At 36.4% G+C, this 21,527-nt stretch overlaps 1 protein-coding gene across 2 annotated transcripts in view; it reads left to right on the top strand.

The window, feature by feature from the left end:
- Positions 1–21,527, top strand: part of PCSK5 (proprotein convertase subtilisin/kexin type 5) — a 265,069-nt gene that overhangs the window by 139,203 nt on the left and 104,339 nt on the right. For both annotated transcript variants that reach the window (XM_038169846.2, XM_038169847.2), the window contains exons 9-10: positions 7,985–8,085; positions 21,369–21,472. In XM_038169846.2, the coding sequence (XP_038025774.1) occupies positions 7,985–8,085; positions 21,369–21,472 (205 nt within the window). The remainder of the gene's footprint in view (positions 1–7,984; positions 8,086–21,368; positions 21,473–21,527) is intronic.

Here is a 21,527-nt window from a genome sequence, read left to right as displayed (position 1 = left end):
ACTATCTTATTATTTCTATACAATTAAACAATATCAGTTTTGGGGTTCTTTTGGTTCTGATCAATTTAAAAACATCTTTATTCTGTTCTTGTCCTATGCTCTCCACCAGCGTTCCTCACTCTTTGTCCTTTGTCTTTCCTTACCACCTCTATGCACCTTCTATTTTTTATTCATTGCTACCCCCTTTGTCTTTTATTCACTTCTATTTATTTATTTATTATTTCTTGTACCCGTCAATACTTGTTTTGTTGACCAATATATCATTGCTTTTTTTTTTTTTAATCTAGGAAAACATCTTTATGTTTTTCAGCCTTCATTTGTAGTTTTCTGCTTAACTGATTTAATGTTTGTACATTCCTCTCATTTTTGAATAGCCATAGTTTTCTTGATATTTGTCTATCACTCTTTTCAATTAGCATGGGCTTTCTGCTTTTGTAGAATTACTATTCCAATAAAAGAACATTTCTTATTTCTGACATCTCTCACTTTTGATTAATGTTAGAATCAAAGACAAGAATTAAGACAGATAATTTTTTAGTTAACTGAAGTAATATAGTTCAGTTTTAGAATTTATGACCCTATGCTTATACTTGCAGTTTTGTGTTTTATCGTAAGGTTTTTTAAAAAGGCATCTTTTACAAATGAGAGATTTTTTTTTATAAAATGAACATATATTATCCCAGAATTAAGGAAATAATTAAGAGATTTTACATTAACTTTATTGAAAAAATTTAAAGATTGGCTTCTTCAAAAATATCCTTAATTTGGAGTCTCCGTTTGAGATCTAAGACAAGTTATCAAGAGATAAGCAAAAATAACCTTAAATTGAATTCATCAGTTCTGTAGATACTGATTACTTTTACTAATCAGATCCTTCATTCGTCTGGGATGAATCCAGTTGCATATGCCAATTTTAGACTATTCCTACAAACCGCATTACTGGGCACACTGAATGATAAAAGCACAAGCATACTGAGCAGCCATAAGAATTAACCTATCTGTTGATCCTTTGTTTACTGGAACATAATTTGCATCCCAACTACTATTATGCAAAGCTACTTCAGTAGCTTGTGCCATAATATTCACTGATCTCACATGCTTGAATATGAGACTGTAAATATTCCATCCAAGACTCTTTTCCCTGTACTGTATTATCAACCAACTTCTGAAACTCACAGCCTATATGAGAAGATTTTGCTGCTGGTACTTGTCATTCAAAGCCAGACAAGCCTGTTCCACCTCCTGACACTTTCAGTGGCAAAGCAGAACAGTGTGGAGCAGATGCAGTAAATAGCTTTGTGTTTGTGTTGTGTAGAAAGCTACCCCCATAAGGATAATGACTGTGTACTTCTGCCATGCTAGACCCCTGGAGGAAAAGACATCAAAGTGTGGAGTTAGCTCTTCAAAGTAAGAGTACTGAGCAATTTTTTCCAACACATACACTCATGGACATTGCTCTCACCTGTTTGGCTCTCTTGCTCATAGACTATACAATTATTCTGAGAAAGATAATATAGCATCTCCATTCTTTTCTCCAACTTGTTAAAATCCAGTACTACAAAAGACCTATTAAACCCCATGTACCTTGGAAAGATGTCTTGGTCAAACATGAACTAAAGAAAAGACAGAACTGAAAAATTTGAGGACAAAATTTTTCAACTGTTATAAAATGCTTAAAGAGTGTAGAATAAAAAATATGTGTGTTCATTTTCACTGTTGAATCACACATACTTTTCAGTGCATCACATTGCCCGTTTTTGTTCAGACTGCTGAGAGCCACAAAGATGATCAAGGGGATGGAGCACCTCTCCTATGTGTACAGACTGACATAGTCAGGGTTGTTTAGCCTGGAGAAGATAAGGCTCCAGGGAGACTTTATAGTGGTTTTCCTGTCCCTAAATGAGTCCTACAGGAAAAGTGGGGAGGAACTCTTTGCCAGAGAGTGTTGTGATAGGACAAAGGATAAGGGCTTTAAAGTAAAAGAGGGTAGGTTTAGATTATAAATATATAAGTTTTAGATCATAGATATATGGAGGAAATTCTTTACTCTGAGGGTGGTGAGGCACTGGTACAGGTTGCTTAGAGAAGCTGTGGATGCCCCTTTCCTAGAGGTGTTCAAGGCCAGCCTGGATGGGGCCCTGGACAGCCTGATCTACTGGGAGGTGTCCCTGCCAATGGCAGGGGGGGTGGAATTAGATGATATTTAAGGTCCCTTCCAACCCAAACCACTCTATGATTCCATGATTCTACAAAATGCTAGAATAGAATTGAAAAATAGAATAAAAGGAAAGTTATATAGAAATATAACTGCTATATATCAATTCTCAAAATTTTCTTATGCATATATACTTACATGCAATATACAAATCAGCCATTAAGAGCTTACCTTCTTGCCATTGCACAAAAAGAATAACAAATTTGATCAATACGTTTGCTGGTTTGTGAGAGTGAGACTACTACATCCAAAAGAGGAAAAAATATATACAATTGCAGTAAATCAGGAAGAAGTCACCAGACATGGGATTTACTGTCAATATTAAAATAATTCATTTTTTATTTATTGTGATGTAACTCAGAACAAGTTCAGATATCGTAAGTTGCTGCATGGCTGTCGAACAGAGATACGAATTCCTAGTTAAGGGACAACGCATGGCTACAATTTTATAGTGTCAGATTACCCTGTTCCTTCTTATTTTTCAATTTATCCTCCAGTTTAATAGCTTAAGAATGTATTATAAAGTAGATAAGTAAACTATAACCAAATATTAATAACTCATTTTCTGATCTAGAAGGAGATACATAAAATTTCTTATAAAAAACTTCAGTTCCAATGTAGATTAATAGAAGCACCCATACTTTTACAACAACCCAAAACTTTTTTTTTCTTCTTTTCATTACTATTTGTTTTTATAATTGCTTGCTATAAATATGGGATGTAACATAATTTTAGGAGGTTTTCTTTTTTTCTTTTTTAATCTTGTACAGTCATGACTTAGTAAACAATAATTTAATTTTATCTACACAAATCTGTATCCCAGGTGGAGCTTTTTTTATTGACGTTTGAACTAAAGTAAATGGCAGCAAATTCTCGTCTGAAATAATTTGAGCTAATGGTTACAGTTAAACACACACTGATGTTACATCGTGAATGAGTTCCTTGTTTATCAGGGAAGGTACTTAAAATGTACTTGAGTTTATGCTGCACCAAATTTGGTATTGCAGTAAACATTAGCCCATTACGGACCAATCCAACCTTTGGATGCACTCCTAAGGAATACAGATAAAGCTAGGTATATGTCTTCTACATAGAGTCTTAGAGAAAAGAGCTAGAATTTCTTTTAGGTGTTTTCAGGACAAACTGCAAAGTATGGGCATACACAAAGGTATAGAAATTCATACTCTGGGGCAAAGTCAAATTAACACTAGGTAAATACCATGAACATGTACTTCTTAAGTTCTCTCTCATAAAAGAGTGAATACAGAACTGTTGGCTAATGATATACAGTTGTAAAGGTATTCTACCTATTCTCTGATATTTTGAATGCTATAGGATAACACTGGAATGTTAAACAGAGCTTCCCAGCTCTGGATCATGCAGCTAGGATAGGTTAAGCACCACATATAACTATGGTTACTTAGATGGGCCTTTAATTTATATAACAGGTTGTGCAAATTAACCATATTTCATGTGAATTCTCTTTTCAAATAACTTCTTAAAGCACTGATAAATTTTAGAAAGTCCCTCACAGATATAATTTATGAACCTGTTACATCACTTACTTTGTAAAAGTTTACATTGTAAAAATTATTTAAAATTACTTACCTTGTATAAAATACCTCTACTTACTATTTCCTACTTTTGTTTCCTAAAAAATGCCATGTTGTCCCCTGATTTTCTTTCTCTTTGAAGGCATGCTTCTGGGAATGGTCATGGGGGAATGGTCTTAAACTAAAAGACGATAGATTTAGATTAGAAATTAGGACCCTCACTGTAAGGGTAGTAAGGCACTGAAACAGTTGCCCAGAGAAGCTGTGGATGCCCCATTCCTGGAAGTGTTCAAGGCCAGGCTGGATGGAGCCCTGGGCAACCGATCTAGTGGGTGGCATCCTATGGCTGGGTGATCTAGATGATCTTTAAGGTTCCTTCCAACCCAAGCCATTTTATGATATAATTCTGTCTTGGTGACCAACTTTTGTGTTAAGCAGAACTTGAAATAAAAATGAACAAAAAACTCCTGTCAATTAAAACACACACACACACACAAAAAAACAAAACAAAACAAAAAAAAAACCTGCTCTTGTTCACAAACTCTCATTCAGAGTATCAAAATACAACAAGGTGACTTCTATTCTATTTCAGGTAGATACAGATACACAAAAGATGTGAGAAAGAACAGAAGAATTTTGTTAAACCCTTGTCAATCCTGGGGACATAGGTTCATAGAAAAAAACATATCTTGAGGAATTGTAGCAGAAAGTAAAAAGAATGGTTCAATCATTTCAGACAACTCTTGTCATGAAATATGAAATGGCAAGAAATAAAGACGCTTGGGAAGACTGAGCACCTTCTCTGCTGAGGAAAATCCCATTTTTGACCAGAGGCATTAACCTCCCAATTGGTGAAACTATGGGAAGACTGATGATGCAGTCTTAAATGACTACACAGAAATGACATCTCCTTGACTCTTCAGGGCAAGTTGCTTATATATAAAACCATTTATATGTGTCTAGAGTTTTTTTCTTTAACAAAACTGTGTCTTTACAAAAATGTGTGGGATTTATATGTATTGCAGGCAATACAGTACATTGTTTGCCTTTCACTAGGGTTTATCCTAGGTTGCTAATTTCATGTTGGTTAACCTAGGCCATTATTATATTCATTGTCATTTTCTTCCATGAAATCTAGTTGATTAGAAGAGTTAGAAGTGTCTATACGTCAAGACCTTAGAAATACTATGTGGACTTACCTTGGGTAGTCTCATCAGCATTTTCATAGATCAGCAGTTGTTACAAAGATAATTGAAGCATACAAATATGTTGTACTCAATGATAGAAATGAAAAATTTCTTCTCCTCCTCACCCTATTGAAGAGAATGACAGCTAATATACATTAATGACAGCTACTTGGTGATGTCAAATACCATATCCTTCTACTGTGATGTTAATCATAATTAATGATGTTGCCCTCACGTGGTTCAGGAATTTGGAGCACCATTTTTCTTGAAAATTGCTCATCTGTTGGTGGTTCTGTACTCTTTTTTATCTCATGATAGACACAATACCTCTCTGACAGTGAACCCATAGTGCTGAAAAACATGCCTTAGATTTTTGAGGTAATATACCCCAAAAACATCTCAGCTCCTGTCAGTAACTGTGCTTTGAAATAGCTCAAATGGGATTTCCACTTAGGAAGCTTTCTTTACACATTTTCTGCTGAAATATTTGCTCAGTGAAAGAGAGAGATAAGGGCTGTAGTTCAAACTGCTGCCACAACATCTGCTTAGAACATGAGAGAAAACATTTCTGAATAAAGAAGTGTCATGGTTTTATTGTACTTGATATTTGTAGCTACAGGATAATAAAAAGCTCGGAAAACTTGTTATTTCCAAGGATCAGAAACAAAGATGCAATATGGTTATCAATGTATTGAGAGGCTCTCTCTTAAGGTAAAGAAGCTGTAAGTACTTCTCCCCACCTGACCTCTTTTAGGCATTGTTATCCTTCAGTCCTCTGAGGAATATGCCTACTCCATGACTTGTGACATGGAAAAAGGTACAAGGCCCCTGCAAAAAAGCATGCAGAAGAGACAAGCATGTGTTAGTCACTTCTTTTCCTGCCCTACTTCCTGGTCACCCTTTCACTCCCAGACACTGCACTGCGAGATGTTTATCCCAAAAGGAAACTGAAGCTTGTATGTCACACTGTAGTCATTGGTCCTTGTGGTCTTTGGCTTATCTCAGCTGCAAAATCACAACTTGTGATTTTGCACATGTAGGTAATATGGTATTAGGCCTGTTCCTGCTGCATTTTCATCTCTTAGGGCATTTATGGAATTTGCATGCATTCAGGTTTTTTGAGTGCAATTAATTTTCATTGTTTAAGTTAATGCACAATCAATAGGAAGGAAGGCAAGAGATAAAGAAATGGTAAGAACATTCCATATATGGGGTTCAGCTTTTAGCTGAATAAATAAAAGGAATTATTTAAAAAGAATGGGTATGCATTTATGAAAGACATCAATAGGGCAAAAGAGGTTCTTTCTAGACTTCATTATTCTTGAATCTGGCCTTTGGTAAGTTCACTGATTTAAGGATACGACAGTATAAATAATTTAATCCTTCTTTTTCCATTTCTAAAACCTTCCATTTTGTTTCACTTGCTCACTGCTTGCTTTTAGCAATGATCCCTAGGTTCTGCTAGCTTCTTTTCTACTGTAAGTTTTGTGTTAGCTTGTGTATGTTTACACATCATGAAAACTTTCAGCAGCCTTGTTGTATATTGTGTATTGTGTAATATATATACCACTGATTATTTCTAATGCAAATATGTGAAACCTATACCTTCTACATATAATTGCTTTATTGTGCCCAGATGGAACATGGCTGTTTTTTTCCTGACATATCTTCCAGTGTCAAAACTAGACAGGCAGTTTTACATGCCATGTACTTCTTTGTGATATTTTCATCCTTTACTTCACTCGTCTTTGTACACATCCATGTTACAAATGAAGTATGATGCTTAAACAAAATGGAGACACAAGATTTCTGTATACTTGGGTAAGAAGCTGTGTGAGCAACTTCTTCTTTGCCCCTCAGGCAGATACTTTATTTGTGACTGAATCTCAAGGATCAACTGAGTTGCTGAGAATAAGTTTTGGCCTCACAGGCTTTGCTGCCTTCATGGAAGTTTCTGTGCTGTGGACTGCTGTCCACTAGCAAATAGTTTAAATTCCACATGGATTCTGCTTGATCTTCTGCTAGGTGGTAGTGATTTCTTATTTCTACTGACTTATTTTTCCTAGGAACTTTTTCTTCAGAAAGAAGAGTGTAGATCAGAATCACTTTAGAATAATATTGCTTGAAACAAGTAGCTTTAGAATAAACACATTTTTATGTGTGATTTATTATCTTACAGAAAATAACCTGTCTAAATTTTATTACAAGATGGGAACATCCCAACGCTAAGTAGGCAACTATCTCTTTGGTTGCTCTTGCACATTGTAACTTAATACAACCACTTAGATTGCATACAAAAGTATGTAGCAGCAGATAATTGAGCAATATATAACAATTTAAAGCTGCAAATAATTAATTTGCTGGTGGTCTCTGGGCCTAATTTGTGATTACATCAGGACTTTCAGATGAATTACTGTTTAATTTCATGTGAGTTATTGCATATATCATGAAAAAACAGAGCATGGGTTAAACATAGTACTTTACATGAGCAGAACAGTATACTATTCTATCACATACTTCCAGTGTGACTTCAAGCAACCCAGACAACATCTCCATACCTCGGTTTTGTAGTCTCTAAAACAGGCATAACCACACTGTGATAGGACTGTGAGCTTTGGTTCAGTCCTGTTTATAAAGCACTTTGAGATTCTTGGATGGGAAGTGTTCTATAAGTACAAAGAAGGGCAGAGTTCTAACTGTTCTGTTATAAAACCCTCGGCGTTTTTCTAATTTGCATGTCTTTTTGTTGATCATGCTGTGGGGAAAAAAAAAAAAAAAAAAAAAAAAAGGATACTAACTTACATTTTCAGTGCAATACAGTAACAGTTCTCCAAGTTCACAAAGGACTTCAAGCTCAAATTCTCAGATTAGAATGTAGACATCTAAGGTCATGTATTCAGAAAACATTTTTTTTCCTTGCAGTGAAAGAAGGAAATACCTTCCACATCCATACAACTCATTTTAGCAAATTAAATCTGTTCTGATTTCTGAAGCTATGTTCTAAATTTCACACATTCAATTTCTTCCAGATCACCACAGACCTGAGGCAGCGTTGCACAGACAGCCATACTGGAACCTCAGCCTCTGCACCTATGGCTGCAGGCATCATTGCACTGGCACTGGAAGCAAAGTAAGATCTGAGTTATACTCTGAAAAAAAAAAAAAGTAAAAAACAAACAAACAAACAAACAAAAAACATACAGATTGATCTTTCTCAGCACCTTTATCTAGGGATCTCAAAGTGCTTTAGAAACTCTGTTGTAGTAATTCGCAGTACCTTTCCAACAATAGGAACGATCAGCATGCTCATTTCACATGCCAGAAAGCTAACACCATGCAAGCAATGGCAGACTACAAAGGGTGTTGAAATGGTGTTGAATGCAGGTAGTTTCCACTGAACGACCTTTGGTATCCTCACAATGCCTTACAGTACACTCACTCTGCTGTCCAGGTCCACTGTACTCTGCAGGCCCCTGTAGCTCACCTTCTGCATTCATCAGATTCCTTTAGCAGTGTCCATTCTTAAACAGCAAGGAAAGTATCATTGCTGTGCTAAACTACAAGGTGCATAAATTACTATCATAGGAAAATAAAAATTCTTAACCTCTGCATGCTGAAAAAAAGAAAAAAAAAAAAATCTGTTTGTAATATGTATCTTTATGTGCTTTATGGAAAAGCCAAGAGACTGGAGATTTATCAGGTAGAAATCTCAAAATCTCTATATTTCAAAACCTTTTGTGCTATTGGGACTCCCTTGGATAATATTTCCAGGTCTCAGGTGTAATGTTCCACCACAAATCATGCTTGAAATCAAATGGTTCTAAGTGCCATGAGACTGATTCTATTAAATTCTAAGGAAAAACAGTTTCTTTTGCGGGCAATCAGTTCCTTTCAAAGCAGTAAAAAATACGAGTACAGTGGTCATTTCAAATTACATGTAATTCGTAGCAGCAGGATTATGTTTCCATTTTTAATGTTGCTTTTTGGAAAAAACCATGGGCCAATACTCAGCACGGAATACTTTTGCACTGTTGAGTTATAGTCATGAAAATAAGAGTTTGTAATTGAAAACCTGATATAATCTTTAGTGTAGCACTTGTATCATTATGATTAGATTTTCTTAATTCAATTGTTAGAAACAAAGCTATTTTGAAAAGTCAACATTATGTTATTAATTCAGAAAAACAAAACAAACAAACAAAAAACCAACAATATTATTTTCAATCTCTTCCTATTCTGTTTTAAAATCCTTATTATTTTTTCTAAACAATCTGCACGTGCATTTAAAATTGCATGCACGAAAAATCCATTCTGCTGAAAGTTTTTATAATTACTTCTTAACAAATGAACATTCCTTGTAATTCTCAATTTGTATTTTACATGATATTTTGTGTGCATTTTCTAACAAATCATCGTTGTAATTGAAAGTCTCAAGGAATTATAGTATGTAATACCTAAAATTGAGCTATTTTTTGTTATGGAACACACACTGAGAAGCTTGCACTTTGCACTACTTTTTTCTATAGAATGCGTACTTTGGTGATGATATCAAAGAGAAATCCATGTTACCCTCTATGGACCATAGTCTTTCTTTTTCCCGAGTTAGTAATTGCTATGAGAACAGGTACATTACGAACAAAGGCAAGAATGTATAGTGGTTTCATGTGTGGTGATGAAGACAAAATGTGCCAGTGAATGAAAATCCTAGTCACTTTTTGTATTTGGTGCATGGTGCTAATGAGAATCAGGGTGAAAATGTGTTTTGCCTTCTTTCAGATTCCTATTTCCAAATCTTAGCCTGTGTATTTGACTAAATGCAAGGGATATATATTAATAATATAATAAAATGTATAAATCTAGTTTCTACATTTGTGGAAAATTCACTAACTTTCTCTCACATGAGTACTTAACAACTAACTTTTTTAAATGCAATCACCAGTAAGAAGTGAAAAAAAAAAAGGGGGGGCGGGGACAGGGAGAAGTAGAGGGCAGGGGCAGGGGTGCTGTTTATTTCCAGTTTTCATTATATTTTCTCCCATAAAATAAACTGAATTCATGTCTAGGAGTGGGGGAACATTTAGTTTTGTGAAGCTATAGATTGTGAAATAATGCCTTTATTACCGCAAGAAGATCATGTCATAATATATTCAGTTTTAATGTCTGGGATTTGTTTCTATGAAATCTACACAGAGAATTTTAAGCAGTTTCTGAATGCTGATTTTTATTTATTTCTCTGATCTTAAGATTAGGGTTGTATTTCTCTCCTCTGATATCTGCAGATTTAGGTGATTCTAAGTAAATGCTAGGAACTGGTGGAAAAAAAAATAAAGGAAAATATGGAAAAAGAATTTCCAAATCCATTTTAAGCATTTTCTCCAATATTTTTTAAATATGTACCAAGGAAAGGGCACATGATACTGTAGCTTAGCATAAGGGCTTACTGGGACTCGTCTGCATATAGATAACTTTCATTTACATAGCTTCTTCCTCAAATTCCATATTAGAGCCTGTGTTAAAAGCACAAGTGTTTCTATGAGATTTTTTAAAAAAGATTAGTTGAAAAGGGGTTTTGCAAGGTTAATTATGCTCTTCATACAGCAAGCTGTTCAAAAATTGGAGCACTTAGTTCTGAACACTTCTTGAATATGTCTGTAATAATGTATAGTTTTATTCCATTTTGTGCTGGAAAACACCACAAACTATATTTTTAAGCCTACGAGGTCGTTTTTTTCCCAGAAGCCAAGTTTTATTCCTGAGAGACGTCAGGAGTCAACTAGAGCACTAGTCTGGCCTCGATATGAGCAAGATCAGCCAAGAAGTTGCTTCAGCTCACACGCAAAAGTATATTAAACCAATGGAAAATGAGCAAGGCAGATTTCTGCTCCAACCTGCCACTTGCTTTCTTTGATAAGCCCCATATGGAAGTATTGGCAAATAGCTGATGGAGGACTTCTTACCTGCTTACTGATCTGAACAATCCACGTGGTTGGCTTTTCCAACTGAAATCCGCTCCTGAGATCCTGGCAACAAACGGTTTTGGGAGGGTGGCCTGCTTATTTATGAATTGCATTGTTGGTCCAGTATTCGAGTATCAAGTGGCACGTTTTCATGCAGGAACCAGAAAAGTACAACTGAATTTGAGAGTGTTTGCTTGGAATCCTCAAGGTCATAATGCAGAAACTCGGGTATGCAGTAACTGTCACACAAAGAAAGTTCTCTCTTAATCCTTATATTCTATGATTTTCTTATGTTTCTCTACAGTTTTCTTATGGCATTTCTTTTATCTTATCAATTTCCAGTGTTTCTAGTATCCTGTTCAGGCTCAATGAATAAGTGCTTACTTTTATATTGCAATTCCTAGTCAGTATGTAAAGCTGATTTTTTCTAGTAGTAAATGAGCAATTAGGGGTGTAAAGCATAACAGATTTAGTCAACAGTGGTAGCAATCTTATTACTAAAGATTACCTGGACAGGCTGGAGAATTGGGCCCCTGTGAACTGCGTGTGTTTCAACAAAGCCAAGTGCAAAGTGCTGCACCTGTGTTGGGGCAGTCCCAGACATAAGCACAGACCAAGAGAAGAACTCATTGAGAGCAGACCTTCAGAGAAGGACTTGAGGGTTCTAGTGGACAAAAAGCTCAACGTGAGCCAGAAGTCAAGCATCCTGGTCTGCATCCTGAGCTGCTTCAACAGAGGCGTGATTAGCAGGTTGATGGAGATGATTGTCACCCTCTACTCTGCCCTCATGAGGTCCCAGCTGGAGTGCTGTGTCCAGGTTTGGGGCCCCCAACACAAGAAAGATGTGGACCTGTTAGAGTGGGTCCAGAGGAGGGCTACAAAGATGATCAGAGAGCTGGAGCACCTCTCCTATGAATAAAGACTGAGAGAGCTGGACATGTTCAGCCTTGGGAAGACAAGGCTCTGGGGACTGAGGTCTTTCAATACTTACAGGGGTCTTATAAAAAGGATGGAGAGACACTTTACTTGGGTAGATAATGACAGGACAAGGGGGAATGGTCTTAAACTAAAAGAGGGGAGATTTAAATTAAATGTTAGGAAGAAATTCTTCACTCAGAGGGTGGTGAGGCACTGGAACAGGTTGCCAAAAGAAACTGTGGATGCCCCATCCCCGGAGTGTTGGATGGGGCCAGGCTGGATGGGGCCCTGGGCAACCTGATCTTGTGGGTGTCATCCATGTCCATGGCAGAGGGGTTGGAACTAGATGATCTTTAAGGTCCCTTCCAACTAAAGCCATTCTTTGATTTTATGATTCTATGATCCTATGATATAAACTATTTGTGTTGCATAGTACCATCTACTGTTGATATCAGAATTACTCTCTCTCACTGAAGAAAGGTCTGAATTTGAGATTTAATATGACACATTGATTCCAGTGGGGATTGTGCCATGGTCCTGTGGAAAAGCCAAATAATAATAATAAAAAAATATATGTAGTTTCAGCACTGCTAAAAAACAAACCATTATACATGTCCAAGTAAACTGAATGTACCACTGCCTAAAAGCCAATACATGTTTTCTGGTACATGATAAATAAACTGCAGTTATGTGAGTAAGAAATTGCACCTGAAATGCAAGTATTAATCTGCTACATTTTCTCAGTGGCATAGATCTGGAGAGATTCTGTGCCTTCTCCCATTGTTCTCTTCATATAACCTATATATTTCATTTGTCTTTAGTTATATGAAGCTAAGGCTAGAACAAGGCAGGGTTGGTAAAAGATAAAGATTTTCAGTGAATTGATACCACTGATTAATTCAGGGAAGTGACACTGCACTTCATTCTTCTGAAAGTAAGGTAAAACTGAGTGTAATCACTAAGATGAAAAGAAAATGGAGTTCACATTGCAGCATTCAGGAGTGCCAGAGAAAGAGACTTTGGATTTCTGACAACTGATCAGATACTTGCAGTACTTCCCATATTCATTAATTTTCTTTCAGACCACATCAGCAAAGGAGAAAAGCAATATAACGTCTCGAGAAGGCAGTTCTGGGTAGATCAAACATGTTTCTGTGTCATCAAAGCTATGAGGACTTTGTTCATAACTATAGTCAGAGGCTAAAGGTGATTCTGACAGTTGAGGCGAACTGTAGAAGTACTGTCAAGTGACCTGTATGTAGGATTCCCATGTAAGAGAAGAAGAAGTCCATCAGCCTTAGCTTCTTTGACTAAATGACTATTATAAAAGGGAATGTTTGAGTGTGTAAGTTAGAAATCTTTTTGTGAATCTTTGCTTTTTTGGAGTAAATGTAAAGTAATGCTCTTAATAGCGAAGTATTTGAAAAATGTAAACTAAAATAAATGCTGTGGTTAGAACCTGTGTTTCTCTTGAGCTTTAACCACATGTGCCACTTCTGCAATTCTAGTTATTATGTAGAGGTTGAATTGGAAGCATTTTCCTGAGTTCAGGTTGCCCGGAGTTTGCCATTTTAAGGCCCTGTTTTCAGTTACATATAACTTTGCCAAAGAATAATTGTTTGGTCTGAATTTTTCCGTGTAACTTTCTTTAGAAAAAGTTTTAAGAAAATTCCATCCAGACATTTCTCAAACTGAGTCAATGTTAAAGCAAAAGTGTTTGTGATTGTTTTTAAATTTTTCATTGAGTTCCACTGTCTACACTTTGCAGCGACAGCTAGAAATAGACCAAGTGGATAGCCATTGTTCTGGTGCCAAGGCAATGCCTTTTGCTTTTATAAGCTTTTGAAAAATCTCAGTTGGCATGCTCTCTGTTTTAAGAGTTTGGCAGTTCTGTTCCCTGTAGTTTCTTGTTTCGCTAAGTGTTCCCCAGCCTCAGCTTAGGGTTGTCTCTGAAGTTGCTCTTCAGGCTGCTACTGGCCATCCAGATACTGATCCTGAGAGCAGGGAGCCCTTCTGTTTTTCCCTGCCTGTGTCCTTACAGCAAAAGGAAAACATGGAAGATGGAAGAAGAACAGGTTTGCTAGATTACAGTCCTAAGACTGCAGTCTTAAGAGATTTCTTCTCAGAAAGTGATTATTATCAACCTTACAGTTGGCCATTGGTTGTTTTCTAGTTAGCACTTTTCTCTATCTGGTAGAAACGTGATACTTTCTGAAACTGTGAAGATGCTGCACTAATAGCAAGTGAATGTTATAAAGCCAGACATAAACAGATAAAGATGATCTTGTGAAGTCAAATGCCCCTACTTTGAAAATATCTCCAAAAAAGCTTTAGCTTTAAATGGAAACCTTCTCATGTAGGACTTGGGAGCATGAGATATTTAAGTTTATTATATTTAATATATTTAAAATTACTGAAGATTGTTGTTGAAATGGATAGATCCGGTGTGTCTTTCAACAATAAAATTTGGCAAATGTCAGGACACTTCAGAATGCAGTTGGTTTAAATTATGTGTTTTTAATGACTTTTAGTCAGCATTTAGTTTTCAGACATGCTCTGTTCTTCTTTGTCCAGTGCTTAAGTTAAGGTATTGATGGAAAAAGAGGAGGAATATGACATTTAGTGTAAGGGGCTACTGACAGCAATTTTGACCCTGAAAAGGCATTTCCCAAAATTTCAGTAACTGCGCATTGCTTTATACAGAGATCTGTTGTGTATGCCAGGCATATGTGTATTTTAAGGGAGTCTCATCTTTAGCCAGCTTGAATTTGTTCTGGCTTTCTTTCAAAGGGATTTCATTGGATGAAACTAAATGTGAATCAGAAATTAGTAGGAGAAATTATAAATATTTGATAGGCCATTCTGATACCCAGAAAGCAGCTGTAAGCAGAGAAGTGACAGCTAACTTCACAGCAACCAAGTAAAAGAAAGTTTTGTTTGATATACTAATTCAATGAATGTTGATTTACCAGGTCAGATAAGGAAAAGACCACTAGAGCAGAAAATTTATATATATATTTACAGGGAAAGAGCTACATGCTGATCAGCAAACACATGAAACACCTTTTCTCTTCTAGCAGACACTTAATGGAATTATTTAGAGCCCCTGGGAGTGTCAGACATGTCCAAAGCATGCATTTTGTGTGTCCTGTGTATGTGCAACTGGATTGTTAAAACTGAGCTCCACGTTTTTTATCTTCCAATTTTCAGGAATTAAATGGTTATGGTGTACACCATTTAGACACCTAAGCACAAGATAAGCACCACAATTAGAGGCAGTCTTCATGTCTCATCCATCTTAAAATTCTGTGTTGTAGCTGGCATCTTCACACTCACACTTCGTGTGACCTGGGAAAGAGGAATGATTCCCATTACCACAGCTAATATTCCTGTCCAAGGTGCTATAAATAGAAGTCATTAGGACAGGTAATAGGGTTGTAGATATCATGGGAAAATTTGGCTGATTTTTAAGTGATGGGAATGTGTGAATAAACCAGGAAAGTATTTCTTATGTTTTGTTTATAGATTTATCATAAGGCCCTTAAGGCTAGCATTATGCAAATATCCATGATGAAAATTATTTCCTACTGATTTCCTACAAGATGTCTAGGGCACAGAGACTCATTTTTGGGTGGTTTATAGCAGTAATTACCTATGTCTGTTCTGTCATAGCGAAGATTTCCAAAAAAGGTTATTTGATACCTATAAACTGAAAGATGATCATTTTTCTTAATCCACCCCATGATACATTGTTTTTGTTTGTTTGTTTGTTTGTTTTCCTTGATTCTTTGGAAATAATAATGATTAAAATAAATGTATTGTACTCTTCCAACAATTCACCTAAGCCTCTGCTCTTTTGGCAAGAAATATCTTATCTGGATGGGACACCTGTGTCACATTCAAAATTCAGGTTATTAAGATAATACAGCAATCGTTATTCATCTTGCTAACCCTATCATATTGCTAAAAAGGCAAACAGCATCTTCACCTAATTTCTATCAGCATTATATCGAGTGATATTTTTACTAATTGCTCTCTTGCACAAATTATTTATTCTGAACTGTTATTTTTGGCACTGTGTCATTATGCAAAAAAGATAGAGCCTGGATATTTTACTTTTTCCAAGATTTTGTCACTAGGGAGACTACTTTTGGAATGAAGAAATCAAATTTGTCTAAAAATGATGACCTACTATTTCTAAGCAGTCTGAATAGGATATTTGTTCCTGTTTAAAGATACAGTTAAATCTCAAATGAATATTACTGTAATATAATGTGATTATATTACATTATACTGTCCTGTTTTATAGTGTCCTGTTTCATTTGTTTCCATTTGCCTTGTTTTATAAACATTTTGAGAAGCTTGAAAGAAAAGGGCTGTACCTTAGAGTATAAATAGTCGGTTAAGGACACAACATTCATTATTTTTTGGCTGCTGTACAAGTACTTTTGTGTGTAATTGTTCTCACTTCTGCTTATTCTGGTTTGATTTTGAGTATTGTCTGGTATGTGTAATCCCAAGGCAATTTCAGATGAGACAAGATTTTATTTTTTTTTCTGGAAGGAAATACACCAGTTTTTGAAATCAGTCCACTATCAAGCAGAGTTAGTACTGTTCTCTTTCATGCATTTGTTCATTTCAAGATATTTAGTCATTAATTCTTATGAAATAAATCAAGTGGTAAATCTATTAACATCCGTGACATATTGTCTGGATCTGGGGCCCACGTGGCCAGCAAACAACTGTTTACTCACTTATCTTCAATTTTTGAAAAATCTGTGATTTTTCCAGATGCTTCAAAATTGGCTGCTAGACTGTCTTGTCTAAAAAATAAAATAAAATAAAATAAAATAAAATAAAATAAAATAAAATAAAATAAAATAAAATAAAATAAAATAAAATAAAATAAAATAATCCCTCTTCTTTCTCCAAATGAACTGCTATTTTGACATCATTCCAATTTCTTTCTTCCTTTTTCTTTTTGTTGAAGTTTCTGAAAAAAAAAAAAAGGTCAAACAATTGCAGACCTATTTTGTTTCAAATGAGGTGTCTATTGTAGAGAAAAAATTTCTAACTGGTAATAGCTCAATTTTTAGTATAGTGAAGGTTCTGTAGTATGTTACAGAAATTGATTTGAATATTCTTCATATGCTGTTAAATCTCTTTGATATACATATGCCCAAAATGTCATTCACTGAGAAGAAAACATAAGATTGTATGACTTTTACAGTAATCAAATTATGTGGAAGTTGTACAACAGACAGACTGATTTGGCTATGTATCTTACTGTGTCCTGGAAGTTGGAACTTTGGTCACAGGTTTTCTGCCACAGAAAATGTTACATACCTTTTTATGGTTACGTGATTATGTAGATGCAACAGTGGATGGCTCAGTTTTTGAGATTTTCCATGATTTATGTTTTTAAAAGGAAACCATAATTTTAAGATATAATCTCATTTTCTGACTGAGCAAGCAACTCCAATTTATGGAAGGTTAATGTCATCAAGTGAAGTCCACTGTAGACTCAAATTGTTTGAAGATAGATGGATACACCATCACTAGCTTCACTATTCCTCTTTAAATAATCAGCTGAGGGTGCTCTATCTCCTTTTAAAGTTGAGAGCAGTATTTTAGTGCCTTATTTTTCACCAGTAGCATGGACAGTTTGCTTTATGGAAAAACAGATTGTTTAGATTCCAGATTATAAAGAATGCAGCTCGTGGGATTCCTGGAGGTCTTCCTGACAGCCTGAAACATGTTTTTCTAAGACTTTACACAGCCTCCTAGTGAAATTCCTGAGCTGGTACAAAATCATATTGATTCTTTTTCTTGAAGCATGTTACGTGACTGTCCAAGCATACCCTATCTTACAAGCCCTGAATGCTCATTACATTCCATGACTCTTTTTTCTTTGAATTCATTCTTACCAGTTCAGCTGAATAAACAACTACATCCATCTAGTCCAACTGTCTATCGTGAGAAATTCTACTTAAAAAAAAATAAAAAAAAAATGCATCTGTGAGCATATTAATGTTTTAGTGAATGCATCAGCTGTTCTTAAAAACAACAGAATAATTTAAGCACAGGAATAAACTTGTGTCCTGTATAACTAAATAAATAAATAAATAAGAGAGAACTTAAATGATGATGAATTAATACAGCTTTGAAGAAATTACAGAAAAATCTGTCTACAGTCAATAAGAGATTCACTTAAAAATGATCATCCATCTTTAGATTATTCCACCTTTGTCTTCTTTTAATAGCAAGCATAAAAATGACTTTCTGTGTTGACTCTAGAAAAATATTGTGGTGTCCCTGCTGTAAGCAGAAAGATCATAGAATCATAGAATCATAGAATATCCTGAGTTGGAAGGGACCCTTAAGGATCATCAAGTCCAACTCTTGACACCGCACAGGCCTACCCAAAAGTTCAGACCATGTGACTAAGTGCACAGTCCAATCTCTTCTTAAATTCAGACAGGCTCGGTGCAGTGACCACTTCCCTGGGGAGCCTGTTCCAGTGTGCAACCACCCTCTCTGTGAAGAACCTCCTCCTGATGTCAAGCCTAAATTTCCCCTGCCTCAGCTTAACCCCGTTCCCGCGGGTCCTGTCGCTGGTGTTAATGGAGAAAAGGTCTCCTGCCTCTCGACACCCCCTTACGAGGAAGTTGTAGACTGTGATGAGGTCTCCCCTCAGCCTCCTCTTCTCCAGGCTGAACAGGCCCAGTGCCCTCAGCCGTTCCTCGTACGTCTTCCCCTCCAGGCCTTTCACCATCTTTGTAGCCCTCCTCTGGACACTCTCCAACAGTTTCATGTCCTTTTTATACTGTGGTGCCCAGAACTGCACACAGTACTCGAGGTGAGGCCGCACCAGTGCAGAGTAGAGCGGGACAATCACCTCCCTTGACCTACTAGCGATGCCGTGCTTGATGCACCCCAGGACACGGTTGGCCCTCCTGGCTGCCAGGGCACACTGCTGGCTCATATTGAACTTGCTGTCTACCACGACCCCCAGATCCCTCTCTTCTAGGCTGCTCTCCAGCGTCTCATCGCCCAGTCTGTATGTGCAGCCAGGGTTTCCCCATCCCAGGTGCAGGACCCGGCACTTGCTCTTATTGAACTTCATGCGGTTGGTGATCGCCCAGCTCTCCAACCTATCCAGATCCCTCTGCAAGGCCTTTCCACCCTCATTCGAGTCCACAACTCCTCCAAGTTTGGTGTCATCAGCAAACTTGCTCAATGATCAAACTTGCTCAATGATCAAACTTGCTCAAAAATCCAGATGCTGGATTACATCAGCATACCCATGGTTTACACATACACAATGGGAAATGTCCTGTAATAGGATTTTGTGCCTGTCTTTGAATTATTCCTTACAACTTTGAATAAAAGAATTGTCACATTTTTAGGCAATTTCAACTTGTTTTCAGGTTTATGAATTATAAGACTGTTGGAACTTAGAATGTGTAAGAATGAGTTCTATGTGAGTGAATGGCCTTCACATCCCAGGTTTTTATCTATTATACAGAGTTATGGACCATGGTTCTGAAAGGTAATTGATTTTCATTTTCAGTAGTTCTACCCAGAATGGTGAACTCTCAGTAGTTAGTACATACCAATATATGTCTGTATGTGGATAGGATAGGCGCTAGCTTTTCTATAGACAAGTATGCTGCAGGTTTGCAATAACTTGTGTTTCCCTACTACCTTCTGCTAAAGGTACAGCTTGTTGAAGCTGAAATATATCACCTGAAAACCTAAATCGATGCAGTTTGGTTGAAAATTAAGTACACATTTTTTAATAGATTATCACATGCATTCACTGATTGCTTCTTAATAGCTTGAGTTCAGCTCACATGATAAGCAGGTTTCTACTTCTATAGTTAAGTGCCATACTGCATTGATTACTCAAGTATTTTGAAAAGAATATTATTTTGAGATAACAAGTACTGGAATATGTGAAACACTGTGAATGGTATGACAACCCACACAACATTTATTTATGTACCTCAGATGGAGAGTTGAGTGAGATTTTTCTGTGTATTTCAATACAGAACAATCAAATATTTCTGCATATTTGTTGTTACTCTGTCTGCTTTCTGAAGAAATCTGTCTTTGAAATTTCTAGGAATTCAACTATGTGTTGGTATAAAAATATATGGTAACTCCGTGTGATAGGAATGTCCTACCTACCCCAAAAAGTGACCCACTCACCATCTCTCATGGGTTGAGCTTTCCGACAGTCATTTGACCATTCCTTTTTTCTAGCCTCTACCTGCAAGTGCAAGCAGAGCACAAGTGTTCCTCATCAAGCCTTAAATATAAATGCTGAGAATAAGTCACTTGTCTGCCAGGCCAGGTTACTTCTTGGTCAGAGAAACATAGAGCATGTGTTAAGGAACTGAGGCTTCCCAGGTTTTTAATGACTGCCTAGTGCTGGACTTTGTAGACAGCCGGTACTGGGTCTTCATCAGAATTTCATTCTGGTTTGTCTTCATTATTACAACTGAATGGAGTTCTGCCAATGAGTAAGGGTAAATAATAATTCTCTGAGAATGATACTTGACTAGTATTCTGTCCTACAGTACTTTCTCTCTCTTCGTTACTTAATTACTCACTTTTTCATTCTCTCCACTTAACCACACTTAACCATGTTTTTAAATGGAATACTATTCTTATTATGTCTGAGACAAAAACAGAAATGAGAAGAAATAAAAAATACCCCTATGATGCCCATGCTCTTTTAAATGATCTCCTAAGATAAGAAATATTCCATGGGGTGTATCTAAAAGCAACAAGAACACTACATTCCCTATAGATTTCTTACAAGATAAATGGATATTAGATAAATGGATATTAGTTTCATAATAAGAATGCAAATGGCATCTTCTTTCACCATTGCAGTGGTCAGGTTATTAGAAGCGTGTAAAAAGAATACAACTCTGTGTCATCAGGTACTTGCTCTATAAGTATTTAGAGACTGTGCTGTTTGTTTGGTCATCTTTGAAGAGTACCCAAGGAGCCTTGCTGAGGCTCCTTGTACCCAAGGCCAGGCAAATAACAAATGAACAATCAAATGAACAGTCAAATGAATAACTACAGAGCATGTGAAATAGTTTCAGTCAGAGCTGCAAGTCTAAGGAAACTGACAGCTTGAGCACACAGTTATTAAGATTTAGTAAAGCTTTTCAGTGAGCCAACATAACAACGTACAGTGGTGGTTGGCGGTCATACAAATTAAGTCTGGGTGAAATGTACTCCATCATCTTCCCTTACTTAGCAAAACACTAGAAGTCTGTGCAATGGAGTATCATATATCTTTATAGTCTGCTTCATGGAAGCCTCCTAGCTGTATAAATAATTTCATGTAGTAATTCAGTAAGATTAGGAAATGCTATTTTGAATGGAGAAAAGGAGAGCAGGGAAGAGAAGTGAGGGTTGTTTTGGTTTTGGATATTTTTTAGCTTTTGTGACTCATATTCCTCCATTCTAATAAAATATATCTAATCTGTGACTTTATGTTTTCCCTTTTTTCTAGTCCATTTCTGACATGGAGAGACATACAGCATATTATTGTCAGGACTTCTCGTGCAGGACATCTGAATGCTAACGACTGGAAAACCAATGCAGCTGGGTATAAGGGTGAGAACTTTCTTGTTTGCCATCAGAGACAACATCTTATTTGGCGTTTATGAAG

The sequence above is a fragment of the Anas platyrhynchos genome, chromosome Z, assembly GCF_047663525.1.
Source record: "Anas platyrhynchos isolate ZD024472 breed Pekin duck chromosome Z, IASCAAS_PekinDuck_T2T, whole genome shotgun sequence".
Lineage (NCBI taxonomy): Eukaryota > Metazoa > Chordata > Aves > Anseriformes > Anatidae > Anas > Anas platyrhynchos.
Note: the sequence above shows the minus strand (reverse complement) of the source record. Positions and strands in the feature narration are given on the sequence as shown.